The 18,364-nt window shown below is 38.1% G+C and overlaps 1 protein-coding gene across 2 annotated transcripts in view; it reads left to right on the top strand.

Annotated features, from left to right (window-relative positions):
- Lztfl1 (leucine zipper transcription factor like 1) overlaps window positions 1–18,364 on the top strand; it is a 72,420-nt gene that overhangs the window by 3,434 nt on the left and 50,622 nt on the right. For both annotated transcript variants that reach the window (XR_008215357.1, XM_052725790.1), the window contains exons 3-7: window positions 2,194–2,388; window positions 3,752–3,812; window positions 5,581–5,652; window positions 7,009–7,074; window positions 7,161–7,238. Coding sequence is in view for 1 of the 2 variants with exons in the window: in XM_052725790.1 (XP_052581750.1) it covers window positions 2,194–2,388; window positions 3,752–3,812; window positions 5,581–5,652; window positions 7,009–7,074; window positions 7,161–7,238 (472 nt within the window). In the remaining variant the exon portion in view is untranslated. The remainder of the gene's footprint in view (window positions 1–2,193; window positions 2,389–3,751; window positions 3,813–5,580; window positions 5,653–7,008; window positions 7,075–7,160; window positions 7,239–18,364) is intronic.

Below are 18,364 nucleotides of genomic sequence, written 5' to 3'. Positions count from 1 at the left end.
AATTGGCTTTTAGCTTTAGTAAATGGCAAATTTTATGTATAACAAAGAATTGTTGGTTTTTTGCTTTGTTTTTTGGGGGATTTTTTTTGGTTTTTTTTTTTTTTTTTTTTTTTTTTTCAAGCCAGGGTTTTCTTTGTTAACAGCTATGGCTATCCTGGAACTCACTTTGTAGACCAGGCTGGCCTTGAACTCATAGAAAGTTCTGCTTCTGCTTCCCCGAGTGCTGGGGTTAAAGGCATGTGCCACCACACTTGGTTTGTTTTAAGAAAACAAATTATGATTTTTAATTAGCAAATGCTTTATCTGTCTGCTTGCTTACTTTACATACCTGTGTTCCTGGTCATGTAAAAATTTCTCAAAAAAGAAAGGGTACTGAGTAGATAAAGTTAAACTCTGATTAGGAAATCAGAGAAAAATATGGATTCTTCCTGGTAGCTACTATGGGGATACCAGGATAACAACCATAGCAGTCACTGAGACAGGCTCCACTATGTTCCATGGATTTGTGAAATTAAGAAATAGTTGTGGGGTGGCAGTACCAGTACATTATCAGAATGTACATGGTAATCATTGTGTACTGGAAAGTTTCAGATAAAAATTGTGAAGGACTTATGTATCAAATCTTCCATAACTTTAATTTCTTGAATGATTTCTTAAAAGAGCAGAGACATATGGCATGGCAGTTGTGAACCTCTGCTGTTCATTTAGAAGAATTAGGAGAGGGAAAGATATTATGAAACACTTACTTGGTAGTACCAAAATTGTTAGTTGATTTGAAGCAAAAGTTGTTAAGTTTTTGTTGGACCAACAGTGGAAAGTAAATGTTAAATGTCAAGTGAGATGTAAGTAGAAAAAGTAAAGGTCTCTGGGTTGTCTATAACTGTTGTGGAGGTCATCAGCCTTGAACTACTGTCTGTTCAACCAATTAACCTAATCTGGTGATCTGGTTTTTTAACTCCAGTGGATGAAAACAATGCAACTGGCAAAAATATGGTATAGTCTATTAAATAATAAAGAAAACACTAATATTTTAATAAAGACTATGAAATTAAAGTACTATATTTTTTAAATGGCTATATTCTTTTAGTTAAATGATGTTAAAGAATCATCCATTAAATACTACTTAGTGGAATATAACTGCTAAAAGTGTTTACTGTTAATTTGAGTATAATTGTTGTAAGACTAAGTATAACTGACTCTTGCTTGATTTTGTCTGTTTGGAAGAAAAGAAAAAGAGAAAGGTGACCTAAGAGTCTGAGGGTGAGAGACTGGAGAGGCAAAGCTGGGAGAGACAAAAATTCTGTTACTGTGACAACATCATTGAGAGTAGGAGGTGTGCACAGGGTATGTTAAGGATTCTAACTCTTGTTCATGTTGCTGACATTGTTGGGCTTAGTCACCCACAGTGGACCCACAGGCAAATCTCTTCCACTGTCTAAGCCCTGTGTACAGTTAGGGGATTGAAGATGATGGCCCATCCCCTGAAATTCCTTTCCAACCCAAGTATCTCCAATGAAAGTAGTTTTTAATGCTGCTGTTGATGGAGACATTAATTTTTGTGATGTCATAGTGGTACTTTAAGACATTAGATTTTATTTTATTTTGTGTCTCTAAACCGCTAAGAAATTTTTTTATTTAAAAAAATTTTTCTATTCATTTCACATACCAACCACAGATCCCCCTCTCACCCTTCCTCCTGCCTCTCCCCATCTAACCCCCCCCCAGCTCCTCCCTCATCCCCTCCTCCAAAAGAGTAAGTTCTCACATGGGGGGATAGCGTACAAGTGCAGTTTATGTCTCATGCGCGTTTACTAACATTTAAGTGATTCACACTGTTACTAAAATGTTAGAAAAGTGACAGAAAATGGAGAAGCAACATGTTCTAGGTGACTTTTTAAGTTTCTAAATGTGTTAAGACTAATTTAGAGGACTATAAAGTAAAAAAATAATAATATTGAAAAGTTAAAAGGATAGATGAAGGTTTAGGGGGTGTTTCTCAGCATGTAGTTGTATTTTAAAATAAACACATTTGAAGAATTATCCACAATCTAGTCATTTTAATAAATCTTTCCCAGAGAGTTTTTCCTGTAATCTTTGATTCTTTAAATGTCATAGTATAGGTTTCTTGATTTTGGTTGTATTTTGTAAGTTGCTCCTGTGATAAGCTAGCCATTGGAGTCATACTGTTTTCAGGCTGGTGGAGGAGACTTTCACCGTGGATGAGGTCACAGAAGTCCTGAATGGGCTGCAGGCTGTGGTACACAGTGAGGTGGAGTCTGAGCTCATCAATACAGCCTACACCAATGTGCTACTCCTGCGGCAGCTGTTCTCACAAGCTGAAAAGTGGTACCTAAAGCTACAGACGGACATCTCTGAACTTGAAAACAGGTAAAATTTGTACCTATAGTTGAGATATAGAGACCTAGGCATGATCTTAAAAGTTAGCAAATAACTTTGCTAGTGCATTTCTTGGGCTAGGGTGTGAGACAATACGGGTAGGGTGGCAGTAAGGCACAGTCACTAGATGATTCCCTTGAGTAGCACTCAAAGTCCTCTTAAAGATACTGTTTCCACCATCTTAGGTACTAAAAAAGCATTTGAGCCAAATGAAACTGCTTTTCAATCTATTTAAAGTAATGATTCCTTACAGCATCTTTGGTAGCATAATTAGTATTACAGTGGTCTTGATGCATAGATCTGCTAAGTAATAAAGATTAGAACCTTTAAAAATACGTTGGAGTATCATTTCCATTTATTCAGACTATAGCACTGCAAATTTGTTTCTAGATAACTGCATTTGACTGCATTTGAAATCATACACTTACCTTAGGAAATGTAAACTATAAAAGGCTTAAAAGCTTTACAATATTGAAAAGCTCATAAATTGAAAAACCTCTAGTAAGATCAGTGAAGTTGAAGCTTTTCCTGAGAAATAGCATGCCAATTGGGCATCATGGTTCATACCTTTTCCAACACTTGAGAGACAGAGGCAGGCAGTCTCTGGGAGTTCAAGACTGCTAGGGCTATACAATAAGACTCTGTCTCAAAAACAACAACAACAACAACAAAAATACATACCAGAAGTCAAGAAGGACTCACTGCCAAGCTCTCGAAATTGTTCTCCAATCTCTCCTCAAGTGGAAAATGATGAGCAAATGCTAAGAACAGTCCCCCAAGCAAGGATGGAAACTCATTTGACTTCTGCAACTGTCAGTGACTGGTGAGAACATGCTGAGTGTTGATGTTTGAAGAAGGTAGAAGAATGGTCTGTAAGCAAGAGTATAGCCAACAGATCAATCTTGGTGGATCATTGGGGACTTGGTCACACCATCTATATTTCCATGGAATATGCTGGTATTCTTGCTCAGTAGATGCTGTGGATTACTTTCATATACAAGATAACTCTATTACAAATCAGACTCTTTCTTAGGGAACAATGAATATTATGCAATAGAGAAATCATGATGCAACTCAAATACAACTGTCATTCATATATGTATTGACTTTTATGTCTTACTATATATATCATATACCTACCAAATACAAAGTACCAAGAGCTATAGATGATTCAAATTTACTTACAGGGGTGTGAGATTCCCAACCATTTGTAATTAAATATCAGTTTTGTACAATCTTATGCTCTTCTCATGAGCATGTGATAGGTTGGTTCTTGTGATTTTTTTTTTATTCTTTTGTGTGCTAGAAGTCTAATGTCAAAGAATATTCTCTTAAATTTGCTTTTATTCTCCAGAGAATTACTAGAACAAGTTGCTGAATTTGAAAAGGCAGAATTTACATCTTCAAATAAAAAGGTAATTTTTATTATTTCTAAATCTGTATTTATTTTTGCATGTGTGGTTATGCATACATTTGCATGCCTGTTTGTGTATATATGGATGCCCATGTGCACAGCTGCTTGTGCACATGTTTGTGCTTGGCGTATGGAGGCCAGATATTGATGCAGTATCTTCTTTGATTGCTTCCTACTTTATTTGCTGAGGCACAGACTTTTACTAAACTTAGAGGTCAATTTATCAGCTAGTCAGCTTTCCCTAGGAATCCCTTGTCTCTGCCTACAGAGTTCAGAAATTACAGGTAGGTCACCATGCCTGCCTGGTTTTTATGTGAGTACTGAGAATCCAAACTTAAGTCCTCATGTTTGTGTGATGAGTTGAGGCGTTTCCTCAGCTTCCCATATTTCTTAATAGCTGGTCTCTAAAATCCTCATGATGTAACTAGTGGAGGTGGAAGTGAGACCTTTAAAGGAAAAGCATTCAAGTTGGGAGTAGAATTCAATTGCTACTCACACTTGTAAACCAAAGATGAAAAGTTTTCGAAGTAACTGAAGAACTGTTTCTGTCTGTTATGATACACACACGCACACGCACATGTACACATGCACGCACACACGCGCACACGCACTCCCTGCAGTCTAGTCTGAATCCCAGGCCTTGTAAACCCTTCATTCAACGGATACAGAGCATATTCTTTATGGTGATCAGACCTGTGGTTATATCCTGACTCTGCTTCTTAATTGTGTGCCATAGGCAGGTTACCCAAGACAGCAGGTGGAGACAGCCTGGTTGTCTTTCTAAACAATTATGTGCTGTGGTGTCACTTACTAGGTACACCATAAATTATAAATAGTTCCTCTTGTCAGATAGCTAAACACTACTGAGGTGAATCCATGTATAGACACACAGAAAACATTTTCTAATAACTCTTTGTAACATATTTCTGACTAAAAAAATTTGGGGTCAGAGGGCTATTAAAATACCCAAATATTTGTGCTAAGTTATTATTCATCTGTAATTCCTTAGCCATTACAACTTCATGGTATAAGGTTCATGCAGAAATTATTTTCAGCTACCACAGATGAAAATTCTAGTCCTAGAAGCTAGAGATTTTTATCAAGTCTGGCTATGAGCTCCTTGTCTCCCTCCTTTCCATCTGTATGGATAAAAAGGTACAGGGAAATTGGGTTTCTTTTGAAAGGGTATTTTGTTGTTTGGTTTGGTTTGGTTTGGTTTAGGTTTAGGTTTTTGGTGTTTTTTTTTTTTTTTTTTTTTTTTTTTGGTTTTTCGAGACAGGGTTTCTCTGTGTAGCTTTGCGCCTTTCCTGGAACTCGCTTTGGAGACCAGGCTGGCCTCGAACTCACAGAGATCCGCCTGGCTCTGCCTCCCGAGTGCTGGGATTAAAGGTGTGCGCCACCACCGCCCGGCGGTTTTTGGTTTTTTTAAGACAGAGTTTCTCTGTGTATCCCTGGCTGTTCTGGAACTTGCTTTGTAGACCAGGCTGACCTGGAACTCACAGAGATCCTCCTGCTTCTGCCTCTTGAGTGCTGGGATTAAAGGCGTGCGCCACAATGCCTGGCTGGATTTCATTTTTATCTCTGTCATATATTGGCACATCATAGACACTGAACATAACAGAATGAACCCAACAAGAATCGTTACATCTGTGGAACTGAAGTCCTGGTGGATTGTTTATAGATAGGTCTTCCGCTTAGAAAGTGCAAATGTTTAATGATTCTTGCTTTACTCTGTGGTGATTTTAGATTGGTTTCTTCATTTGTTATAGCCCATCATAGATATCACAAAGCCTAAACTTGTTCCAATTAATGAAGGCGGAACAACAGAACTGCTAAACAAGGTAATATTCTGATCATTTTGGGAAAAGGGAAAACCTTGGTTCTGTCCCCATTTCCTGAGCAATGCTAGGGTAAGAGAAATAGTCTGTCACAGTTTTACTGAATGGAACTCAGTGACCAGAAGAGGGTATACCTATTTTGTAGAGTCTAAAGTGACTGATAGATCTTTTCACAGTAAAGTGTACGGCATGGAATTTTGAACTATGTTTTTCTGGGTGTGCATTTGAAATTTGTGATCCACAAAAATGTTACTTTTTTTTTTTTAATGCTTATAGAAGTTATCAGCATGAAAATAAATTTTTCTCAACTCCCATATTCTTGGCATTATGCATGTCAGATTTTGTTACACTTAAAAAGCAGTACAGTACCTAGTATACCCTCCAAACTGTTATCATTTCATTGGGAAGTTGGAACTAACATTTCCAGAAGCAGAGATGAGAGAACTAAAGGGTCCTATGGGTAACAGAGTTCTGTGTGGGTGGGAAGAGATAAGAACAGATGTTTGAATGATGTAGCCTCTGAGCTGGGTCTTAAAGATGAAGACAGGTTAAGTTAAAGGGGAATGTTGGGCAAAGGAGCAGAATGGCTACTGGCCATAAGCAAACAAAAGGATGGCATGACTTAGAATAACAGAGCACAGGGGCCTCTGAGCCGTCCAGCATGTATATTGGAGTAAAATGCAAAATCAGACTGGTCAGGTCGGTGCATCTCATCAGAACTGCATATGAATAAAGGTGTTTGGCCTCCCCTCAGAGCCATGCAGAAGCTGGAGTACTGGGTACTAAAATGATGAAGGTGGTGTGTTTTCAGGGTTAAGTGGCAGCACTGTAGCCAAGTTGCAGAATCAGAAAGCTATGTGAGAGAGAATGGCTGAATACTGAGAACATACTGAGAAAAGGTGTTTCTTAGCAAAAAGTAACTAAGTCTTTGAGCTAAACTTGACTCACAGCTATGGGGTTGGGACAGGCTTTGTGAAAGTAGGATTTTACTCCTAACCAGGGCATTTGGATTTTTGAGCCATTGCATAATTTTGGTTATTTTTTGAATGAAATAAGCAGTGATCATTTCAAGTGTTAAACATATTTTGGTTAAAATAATAAAATTTGGGGGGCTGGAGAAAGGGTCCAGTGGTTAAGAGCACTTGCTACTCTTGTAGAAAACCCAGGCTTAGTTCCAAACACCCACATGGTAATTCACGTCCATGTGTAACTCCATTACCAGGGTGTCTCATGCCCTTATCTGGTCTCCACTGGCACGCACATTGTATATATACATACATATAAGCAAAACACTCATGGACATAAAATAAAAATAAATTTTTAAAATAATAATAATAAAATTTGAATTTACTCACAAAGGAAATTTTAAGACTTCAACAAGAGAATGAGAAATTAAAGTCAAGACTGAAGACCATTGAAATACAGGTAACTGAGAAATCCTTCAATACAGTTATTGAAAAATTAACCTAGAGAGTAAAAGTTGAGTGTATCCTGTGTACATTTGATTATAGGCTACAAATGCTTTGGATGAGAAGTCAAAATTGGAAAGAACACTTCAAGATTTACAGCTTGATCAAGGAAATCAACAGGTAAAACAATTTTATCTATCTTTTCCACATCTTCTAAAAAAAATAAAGTTAGAATCTTTAGTCATAATCACTGTTCCTCATGCTCTATCTACCCCTGCCATTCTCTCTGCTGAATGCTATTGCTATCTTACATTGAGATTCCCTGGCTCAGAAACTCCATCCTTTGTTCGTTTTCTGGGGAAGAGTCACAGCTCACAGGACTAGCATACATTAGAGATTTTAATGACAAGCAAGATGTTCTTAAATTTATTATTGTTAATTTTTCCTCCTTTCCCACCTATACCTAATTAGAGTTGGGGCGGGTGGGGGGGGAAGCTGAGGAAAATTTACATTTGGATTTTATTATTCTGAATGTTACTTGAGTTTTCCTTGGATGAGATGACAGTGAGCGAGACTTATTGGTTATGGGCTTCATTTATATCTAGCATGCTGTGGGATACAGCGATATCCAGAGTGGTAGCTCTGCAAGCCTACCTGAGAATAATAACTGAATGTTGCTCCACCTGTTTGGAGTCCATTAGGATAGCATTGCCTCTCCTGTGGTCCTCCCACTGAGTGTGACATGGTATTTCCATTTTATATGAGCAAGGCCATGTGGTGAATTTTCATTGTAGAATTGTCTTTTCTGTGGTTGTCATTGTAAGTGTCTGCTAAACAATCTTCAAATCTACCTCTGTATGTTTTTCGTTTTTTCATTTCTAACATATTTTTTTTTCTTTTTTATGGAATGGGTATTGTGCCCAGAGCTGTACATGCTAGGCCAGCACTCCCATACTGAGTGAGCTGTATCCCCAGACTTCAATAGGTTTTGTTAAACATTTTTTTTCTATGAAAAAAATTCAAACATGCAAAACTACCGAGAGTAGTGTAATGAACCCCCATGAACGCACTACTCAGCCTTACAATCACCCGGCACGGCCAGTCTGGCTTCATTCCTACTTGTGCCTTCTTCCCTTCATCCATGTCTGTGTGAAGCAAGTCTCAGACATTATTTTTCTCTAACTACTTATTGATACAATATTTCTTATATGACTAAGGGGAAAAAAGTGTGTGTGTGTGTGTGTGTGTGTGTGTGTGTGTGTGTGTGTGTGTGTGTATGAAGAGTGGGGGGAGAATGTTCCAGAACAGCTTTATAACTTCAAAAGTTAAACATTTACAAACATTTTTGGGTAAGTTAAACATTTACAAACATTTTTGGGTGATGAATTTATTTAAAAGCCATTTGGGGCTTGTTTACTATCTGATTCAAAAGCAAAGTGGATACATGCTTTTACTAGTTGAAAGGTCTCTTTAAAGACTAAATATTTTAAAATTCAAGTATTGTTTCATTTTGTTGAAGACACTGCTTCATCCTCATATCAAGCAATCATAGGCAATTTTCTGTTGCACCAATGCAGATCTTTTTTTTCTGTCAAAAGTTTTACCCAGTCAAACGCAAGATTCAGATGTAAGATTGGTAGTGCAGTTGTCAAATTCTGCAGAAGTGTATATAACTCAACAGGAAAAACATAAAACCTTGTAAATTTACAAATTCTTAAAATCAATAATCATTAGTAATGGTCTCCATAGTTTCTTGAATAATAATTAAAACATGCCTATTAAATTTTTTATGAATGTGACTAATCTAACTATTACACCTATACTACTTGTTCTTTTGAGAGAAAATCTCACTGTTTCCAGCTTGGCTTAGAACTTGCTATGTGTAGCCCAGGCTAGCCCACATAATTCAAAATCTTTACTATGTTTTCCCCCTTTATCCAAAATTCTTTTTTGCTTGTTCTTAATTATAAAAAAAAATACAGACAAAATACTTTGATTGTGTTTCCCTTTCTCCAATTCCTCCCAACTCCTCCCCACTTTCTCAACTTATCTCTTTCAAAACAAATAGAAACATACATACCAAAAAAAACTCCCACAAAACACAAAAAGGAAAAATCAAAGTAAAAAAGCAAAAGAACAATAAGACAAAAATATGCCAAAATGAAAGAAAGGGTCCACAAAAATACCATTTGTTTATTTTGTGTTAGGCAATTACTCCTCGGCATGGGACCTGCTCTGAAGTGTGTGGTTGATATATAAATGGAGCCAGTGAGGCTCCAGTAGAGAAAACTGATTTTCCCTTTGCCAGAGGGTATCAATGGCAGGTACCTTCTAGGTCAGACCCCATGTCCACTTCCCCCTCTCAGTGATAGGACTCTCCCTGGCTTGAACCTGTACAGACCTTATATATGATGCCACAGTCTCTGTGAATTGATATGTGTATCAAGCCTGTTGTGTCCGGAAGACACTTTACTTGGAGTCATTCCTCACTTCTGGCTTATACAATCAATCTTCCTACTCTTCTACATAGCTCTCTGAGCTTTAAGGAGAGAGTTTTGATGAAAACATTATATAGGACAGAGAGCTCCAAAGTCTCTCTCTCTGCACATTGTCCAGTTGTGGATCTCTGTGTTAGTTCCCATGAACTGCAGGAAGCTTTTCTGATGTGGGTTGAACAAGGTACTAATTTATGGGTATAGCAGAATGTATTTTATTGCTGTGTTCCTGTAGCAGAATAATACTAGTATGTTTTCCCTAGACCTGTGATCTAGCTAGTCTTGGGTTCTTTGGCCACCTTAGCAGTATCTGGTATGTGTTCCATCTCATGGAGTGGGCCTTAAGTCTAATCAAAAAGTGGTTGATTACTCCATAGTCAACTATTGTGTGACTATTGCCCCTGTATGTCTTACAACCAGGTCACTGTTGTAGGTCACAGGGTTTATACCTGCATCATACTGATAATTATTTTTCTCCTCCAGTAGGGTGCAGAGTACCTTCCAGTACTATGAGTGCTAGTCAGTAGGGATGAAGCTTCTAGTTAGGCACCATCTGAACTTCATTCATGTTAAATGACGTGAGTAAGTGTTGTTTTCATCAATAGGGCCTTAACATTAGATTCTGGAGAGTAAGTAAGGGCTTGAGCAATAGCCGTGGTGCTTGAGTTTTCATGGGGCTGCCTTAGCCAACAACTCAACAAGATGTAACTCATTCCTGACACTGGAGGTTTTACTCGGTAGCATAAGATGTCTAGTGTTGTGGGATATTTGTAGACTGTGTGAAGACTGTGATTGGTGTAATAAGAGCTGAATAGCCAATAACTAGGCAGGAAGAGGTTAGGCAGGACTTGGGGACAGAGAGAACTCTGGGAAGAAAGGCAGGGTAGCCAGTGAGATATGGAGAGGAAATAGGTTGGTGCAAGATGGAAGAGAGGTAATGCCACATGGCAGAATACAGATTAATATAAATGGGTTAATTTAAGTTAGACAAGCTAGTTGAGACAAGCCTAAACTAAAGATCAAGATTTTATAATTAATAATACGTGTTGTTATTTGTGAGCTAATGGCCAACAAAAAAGCATGCTACAGTCTAGTTGGGGCATTGTCTCCCTTATTATTTGTTGATTCCATTTAGAATCCTTTCTCATATATATATATATTTAGGAAGCTTCTACAGTGGTAGGTTTCCATATGGTTTTTCAAATGGCCTTTAGTGTTAGTTGTCCATCCCCATATTCCTCGCTTTACTCTTCTCTCCCATCTCCCTCCCTGTTTAATCCTCCTATTCTAGTTCCCTTCTTTGGGAGATCCTCACTTCCTTTATAGTCCCTTACTAGATACCTAACCTCTGATTATTTTTATTTTAGTACAAATACCAAATGTTTAAAAACTAGCATCCACATAGGAGAAAAAAACATACAGTGTTTGTGTTTTGGGGTCTAGATTACCTTATTCAGGATGCTTTTCTTTTTCCTAGCTCTAACCATTTACCTGTTTCATTTCATAATTTTTCTTATAGCTGAATAATATTCCATTATGTAAATGTACCACATTTTCCTTATCCACTCATGAGTTGATGGACATGTAGGCTATTTCCAATTTCTGGCTATTATGAATAGAGCAGCAATGAGCATGGAAAAGCAAGTATTTTTGTAGTAGGATGTAGATTGCTTTGGGTATATGCCTAAGAGTGGTATAACTGGATCTTGAGGTAGATCTATCTCTAGCTTCCTGAAGAACCAACACACTGATTTCCATTGTTGCTGTACAAGTTTGCATTCTCCCCAGCAATGAATAAGTGCCCCCCACATCTTTGCCTTCATGTGCTGTCATTTGTTTTATTGATTTTGGCCATTCTGACTGGTAAGATGAAATCTCCAAGTAATTTTAATTTGTATTTTTCTGACAGCTAAGCATGTTGAACATTTTTTTACATGTTTCTCTGTCATTTGTGATTCATCTTTTGAGAACTCTCTGCTTAGTTGTGTACCTTACTTTTTAAAATGCGTTAGTTGTTTTCTTGCTATTCATTTGTTTTATTTTAGTTCTTTGTATATTTTGGATACTACTAATTCTCTATTGGTGTATAGTACATCAAAATTTTTCCCGCTCTGTAGCTTGTCATTTTCCACAAATGATGGTATCCTTTTTGTTAACTGTTAATTGTTTGTAGCTAGAGTTTTCCTGCCTGGCCCACAGTCAGGACACATCTCTCTCACCTGCCAGTCCCACAGCCGCTCAAACCCGACCAAGTAAACACATAGACTTATATTGGTTACAAACTGTATGGCTGTGGCAGGCTTCTTGCTAACTGTTCTTACAGCTTAAATTAATCCATTTCCATTAATCTATACCTTGCCACATGGCTCGTGGCTTACTGGCATCTTCACATGCTGTTTGTCATCATGGCGGCTGGCAGTGTCTCTCTGACTCAGCCTTCCACTTCCCAGCTTTATTCTCCTCCTTGCCCCGCCTACACTTCCTGCCTAGCCAATGGCCAATCAGTGTTTTATTTATTGACTAATCAGCAACACATTTGCCATACAGAACATCCCACAGCAATTGTGGGTATTAGTGCCTTTGCTATCAGAAAGTCTCTTTCTATGCCAGTGTGTTGAGGCCTATTCCCTGCTTACTCTTCTATCAGATTCAGTGTATCTGCCCTTATATTAAGGCCCTTGATCCGTTTGGGGTTGAGTTTTGTGCAGGTTGGTAAGTATAGTTCTATTTGCATTCTTCTGCATGCAGCCATCCAGTTTTATCAGCACCATTTGTTGATGAGGCTGTCTTTTTTCCAGTGTGTATTTTTTACTTTGTCAAAAATCAGGTGTCCATAGGTGTTTTTGACTTGTGTCTGGGTCTTCAGTTTGATTCCATTAATCAACATGTTTGTTGCCATACCATGCTGTTTTTATTATTATAGCTCTGTAATAAAACTTGAAATCTGAGATGATGATACCTCTAGCAGTTCTTTTTCAGGATTATATTATTCAGGATTGTTTTAGCTATCCCTCTGTGTGTGTGTGTGTGTGTGTGTGTGTGTGTGTGTGTGTGTGTGTAAGAAGTTGATGATACTTTCACTTTCTGTGAGGAACTGTGATTGAATTTTGATGGGGATTGCATTGACTCTATAGATTGCTTTTGGTAGAATGGCCATTTTCACTCTATTAGTCCTAGAGATACATGACTATAGGACATCTTCTGGTGTCTGCTTATTCAATATTTTTTATTCAATCTCTTAAAGTTTTTATTGTACAAGTCTTTCACTTGCTGGGCTAGTTATCCCATGATATTTTATTTATTTTTTGAGACTGTTGTGAAAGGTACTGTTTCCCTGATTTCTTTCTTGGTTGGTTATCATTTGTTTATAGGAAGGCTGCTGGATTTTGTGTTAATTTTGTATCCTACTACTTTGCCCCCCCCACACACACAAAAAAAAAAAATTGTTTATTAGATGTAAAATTTTCCCTGTGGAGTTTGTAAGGTTCTTATATATAGAAAATCATATCATCTACAAATAAAGATACTTTGACTTCTTCATTCCCTATTTGTATCCCCTTGCTCTCCCTCAGTTGTCTTATTGTTCTAGCTAAGACTTCAAGTTCTATATTTGAATAGGTATATTTGAAAAAGTGGACATCTTTGTCTTGTTCCTGATTTTAATGGAAATGCTTTCATTTTCTCTCCATTTAGGTTGGTGTTGGCTGTGAGCTTGCTGTAAAATGTTTTTTTGTTTTTTATGTTGAGATATATCCCTTGTATCCCTAGTTTCTCTAGGACTTTTATCATGAAGCAGTATTGGATTTTGTTAAAAGTCTTTTCTTTATCTAATGAGATGATCATGTATTTTTTTGTCTTTCAATCTGTTTATGTATTAGATTACATTTCTTGATCTACAAATATTAAACCATCCCTATATCTCTGGAATGAAGCCAATGTGATCATGGTGGATAATCTTTGATAATGTTTATGGATTCAGTTTACAAGTATTTTATTGAGAACTTTTGCATCTATGTTCATAAGGGATATTGGTCTATAATTTTCTTCTTTTGTTGTTGAGTCTTTTTTTTTTGTTTTGGTATCATGGTAATAGTAGCTTTCTGAAAAGAATTCAAAATATTCCTCAGTTTCTATTTTTGCAGAGTAATTTGAGGAGTAGTGCATTAATTCATCTTTGAAGGTCTGGTTTCTGTACTGAATCCATCTGATCCTGGGCTGTTTTGCTTGGGAGACCTTCACCTACCGCCACCCCGCCCCACCCCCACCCCTGAGACAGAGTTTCCCTGTGTAGCCTTGATTGTCTTGGAACTTACTCTGTAGACCAGACTGGCCTAGAACTCACAGAGATCCAACTACCTCTACCTCCCAAGTACTGGGATTAAAGGTGTGTCTCACTACCGCCCAGCTAGTTGGGAGATAATTACCACTTCTTTTCACTAGAGATAATGGATCTGTTTAAATTGCTTATTTGATTTTGATTTAACATTGGTAGATTATGTATATTAAGAAATTCATCTACTAATTTAAGGTTTCGGTTTTGGTGGAATACTGATTTTTAAAATATATCCTTATGATTCTCTGAATTTCCTTGCCATCAGTTGTAATGTTACCCTTCTCATCTCAAATTTTATTAATTTGGAATTTCTCTCTCTGTCTTTTAGTTAATTTTGCTAAGGATTTGTCGATTTTAGTGATTTTCTCAAATAACCAATATAGTCGAAAGATTTCTCCGGTCCCGCCTGGCTAGCTCAGTTGGTAAAGCATGAGACTCTTAGTCTCAGGGTTGTGGGTTTGAGCCTCACATTGGGTGCTAATTGTAGACAAATTTCTAAACGGTCTTATTAAATAAAAACCCAGAGCCAGATATAGGGGTGAAAACCTGAGAGATCAGAGGAACAGGAAAAGCCACAAGCTAACCTCACCTCACGAACACTTCAGTCTCTAAAGAGACCTACTTCCTGTATACCCACGCCTATATGCCTTTCTGTTCTGCTACCTCATTTGCTCTCTGTCCAGCTACATTACTTCCTCTTCCTGCCCAGCTCTGTCACTTCCTATCTGTCTGTACAGACCTCCAGACTTCCATGGTTAATTAGTGTTGGAATTTAAGGTATGTGCCACCACACCTGGCTCTGTTCCCAGTGTAGCCTTGAACTCACAGAGATACAGATAGATCCCTGAATGATAGGATTAAAGGTGTGTCCTACCATTGCCTGACTTCTATGTCTAATATAGTGGCTGGCTTTTTCCCCTGACCCTCAGATAAATTGTACTGGGGGACACAGTATATTGGGGGACACAATACATCACCACAAACCAACTATTTGTATTATATTTTGTTTTGTTTTGTTTCTATTCCTTGATTTCAGCCCTGAGTTTGTTTCTTGCCATCTGTTCTTTTTTAATATCATTTATTCTTGTTGATCTAGTGCTTTCAAATATTTCAATAAATTAGTAATATGAGATCTCTTTAGTTTTTTTTAGATTACACAGTGTTTTATTAACTTTAATTTTTTATTAAGAAAATTTTTTTCATTCAGTTTACACACCAAAGATCCTCCTCTTCTCTCCTCCTCCCCCCCTAGTTTCCCCCTCCCAACCTACTCCCTCACTCCCACCCACAAGAAGGCAAGGCCTCCCATGGGGAGGCACATTCAGTAGAAGCAAGTCCAAGCCCTTCCCCCTGCTTCAAGGCTACACGAGGTGTCCCATCATAGTTAGTGGGCTCCACAAAGTCTGCTCATGCACTGGAGATGGATTCTGATCCTACCGCCAGGGGACCCCCAAGCAGATCAAGCTACATAACTGTCTCACCATGCAGAGGACCTAGTCCAGTCCCATGTAGGCTCCACAGCAATTAATCCAACTTTCGTGAGTTCCCTCCAGTTTGGTTTGGTTGTCCCTGCATGTTTCCCCACCATGTTCCTGATGCACTTGCTCATAGAATCCCTCTTCTCTCTCTTTGACTAGACTCCTGGAGCTCTGTCTAGTGATTGGCTGTGGATCTCTGCATCTGCTTCCATCAGTCATTGGAGAAAAGTTCTATGATGACAGTTAGGGTATTCACCGGTCTGATCTCTGGGGCAAGCCAGTTCAGTTCAGGCACCCTCTCCACTATTGCTACTTGCCCAGGCTGGGGTCATCCTGGGGGATTCCTGGCAACTTCCCTAGCACCGGGTTTCTCTCTATCCCCATGATGTCTCTCTCTATCATGGTGTCTCTTTCATTGCATTACCCCTCCCTCCCTGTTTCGGCTCAACCATCCCATTCCCTTATGTTCTCATCACCTATCCCCTACCCTCCATTTCCCACCCCTCATCCCCAGTTTACTCATGGATATCTTATCTATTTCCCCTTCCCAGGGCCGTCCATGCATCCCTCTTTAGGTCTTATGTAGGCATTTAGTAATATGAACTTGCCCATAGAACTGCCTTCATTGTATCCCATAGGGTTGGGTATGTTATGTTTTCATTTCATTCCATTTTAAAGTTTTTATTTCCTTCTTGATTTCTGTCTTGACTCATTTTTCATGCAGTAGTGAGTTTCACAGTTCCCATGAGTTTGTATACTTTCTGCTGTTTCTGTTGTTGTTGATATCCAGCTTTAATCCATGGTGGTCAGATAGGTTGCAGGATGTTATTTTAATTTTCGTATATCTATTGAGATTTGTTTTGTATGTGAATATGTGGTCAATTTTGAAGAAAGTTCCTTGAGCTGCTGAGAATAAAGTATATTCTTTAGTATTTCACTAGATGTCTACTGGGTCCATTTGATTTGTGATGTAATTTAACTCCAGAATTGCTCTGTTTATTTTTTGTCTGAATGACCTGTCTATTGGCAAGAGTGGGCTAAGTGGGGTATTAAAGTCATCCACCATCACAGTGTGAGGGTTTATATGGATTTGGGCTATAATTGTTTCTTTTATGAGCTTGAATGCCCTTGTGTTTGGAGCATAAATGTTTAGAATTGTAGTATCCTCTTGGTGGATTTTTCCTTTAATGAGTATGTAGTGTCCTTCCTTATCACTTCTGATTAGTTTTGGTTTGAAGTTTATTTTGTCAGATATTAAAATGGCTATACCTGCTTGCTTCTTGGGTCCATTTGCTTAGAATACCCTTTTCAATGCTTTTGTCCTGAGGTGATGTCTATCCTTGATGATGAGGTGTGGTTTTGGATGCAGCAGAAAGATGGATCCTGTTTTCTAATCCAATCTGTTAATCTCTGTCTTTTTATTGGGGAATTGAGACCATTAATACTGACTTATTAATGAGCAATGCTTATTGATTCCTGTTATTTTGTTGTGATATGGGTTTTCCCCTTTTTTGATTTATTGTCTGGAATTATTTATTTGTGCCTCTTTGGGTGTAGTTAACATCTCCAGATTCAAGTTTTCCTTGTAGTGCCTTCTGTAGAGCTGGATTGGTAGATTGCTTAAATTTGGCTCTATTGTGGAATATTTTTCTTTTTCTGTCAATTGTAATTGATAGTTTGGCTGGCATCTGTGGTCTCTCAGAGTTTGTAGAACATCTCTCTACAGGCCCTTCTGACTTTCAGAGTTTCCATTGAAAAGTCAGGTGTTATCAAATGGGCTTGCCTTTATATGTGACTTGGTCTTTTTCCCTTGCAGTGTTTAACATCCTTTCTTTGTTCTATACATTTAGTGTTTTTTTCTTGATGTGTTGTGGAAAATTTCTTTTGTAGTTCTATGTATTTGGTGTTCTATATGCTTCTTGTACCTTGATAGTTACCTCCTTCTTTAGACTGGGGAAATTTTCATCCATGATTTTGTTAAAAAATAGTTTCTGTGCCTTTGACCTAAGTTTCTTTTTTAATTTCTTTTTATTTAATGTTCATTGATGTTTTGCCTCCATGTATGTCTGTGTGAGGGTGTCAGAAGCCCTGGAACTGGAGTAACAGACAGGTGTGAACTACCATGTGGGTGCTGGGACCCAGGTCCTCTAGAAGAGCAGTCAGTGCTCTTACCTGATGAGCCATCTCTCTAGCCCCTGTTTTTCGTCTTTTTACTCTATCCCTGTTATTGCAGATTGGTTTTTTTCATAGTGCCCTAGAATTCCTATATATTTATTTTGGAGCATGGATTTTTTGTTTGTTTTAAGATTTAGCATTTGCTTTGACTGAGCTATCCATTTCTTCTACCTTGTCTTCAAGACCTGAAATTCTCTCTTCCATGTTTTGTAATCTGTTGGTGGGGCTTACTTCTGAGGTTTTTAGTTTGGATTTTCTTCAGTGATTCTATTTCTACTTTCGTGCTTTGCAATGTTTTCATTATTTCATTCAACTGTTTGTGTTTTCACTGTCTTCATTAAGACATTTGTTTATATCCTCTTTAAGGTCCTTGAACATATTCATAATTGCTATTTTGAAGTCCTTGTCTTGTGCTTCAGCTAGATTGAATTTCTTGGGTTCTATTACTACAGGTTCCTGGCCTCTAGAAGAGGCATGTTGTACTGGCTGTTGATTTTTGTATTTTTGTGCTGAGATTTAAGCATCTGGAGTTAAGATGTTTGAAGTGTTTCTTGGTGTAGATATCTGGCTGTGTCTTTGTTTGCTGTTGCCCACTCTGGGTTCTAGGCAAGTGGAGTCCCTGATAAAGAGTGTTTCTGTAGGTTGAGAGTAACACAAAGGAATGAAGATGGACTAGGAAGAAAGGCTGAGAAGGGCAGCATGAAAGAGCTAGGGGGCTGGGGTCCACCCCAAAAGGAAGAATCCCAAGAAATATAGGTGTGGTGAGAGGCACATGCAAGTAGGCTGCTGCAGAACAAAGAATAAGTCTAGAGAAGTTGGAATGGA

This window comes from Peromyscus californicus, unplaced genomic scaffold (assembly GCF_007827085.1).
Source record: "Peromyscus californicus insignis strain IS unplaced genomic scaffold, ASM782708v3 Scaffold_11__1_contigs__length_118956290, whole genome shotgun sequence".
Taxonomy (NCBI): Eukaryota; Metazoa; Chordata; class Mammalia; order Rodentia; family Cricetidae; genus Peromyscus; species Peromyscus californicus.
The sequence above is the reverse complement of the archived record's forward strand: the minus strand, read 5'-3'. Positions and strand labels throughout refer to the sequence as shown.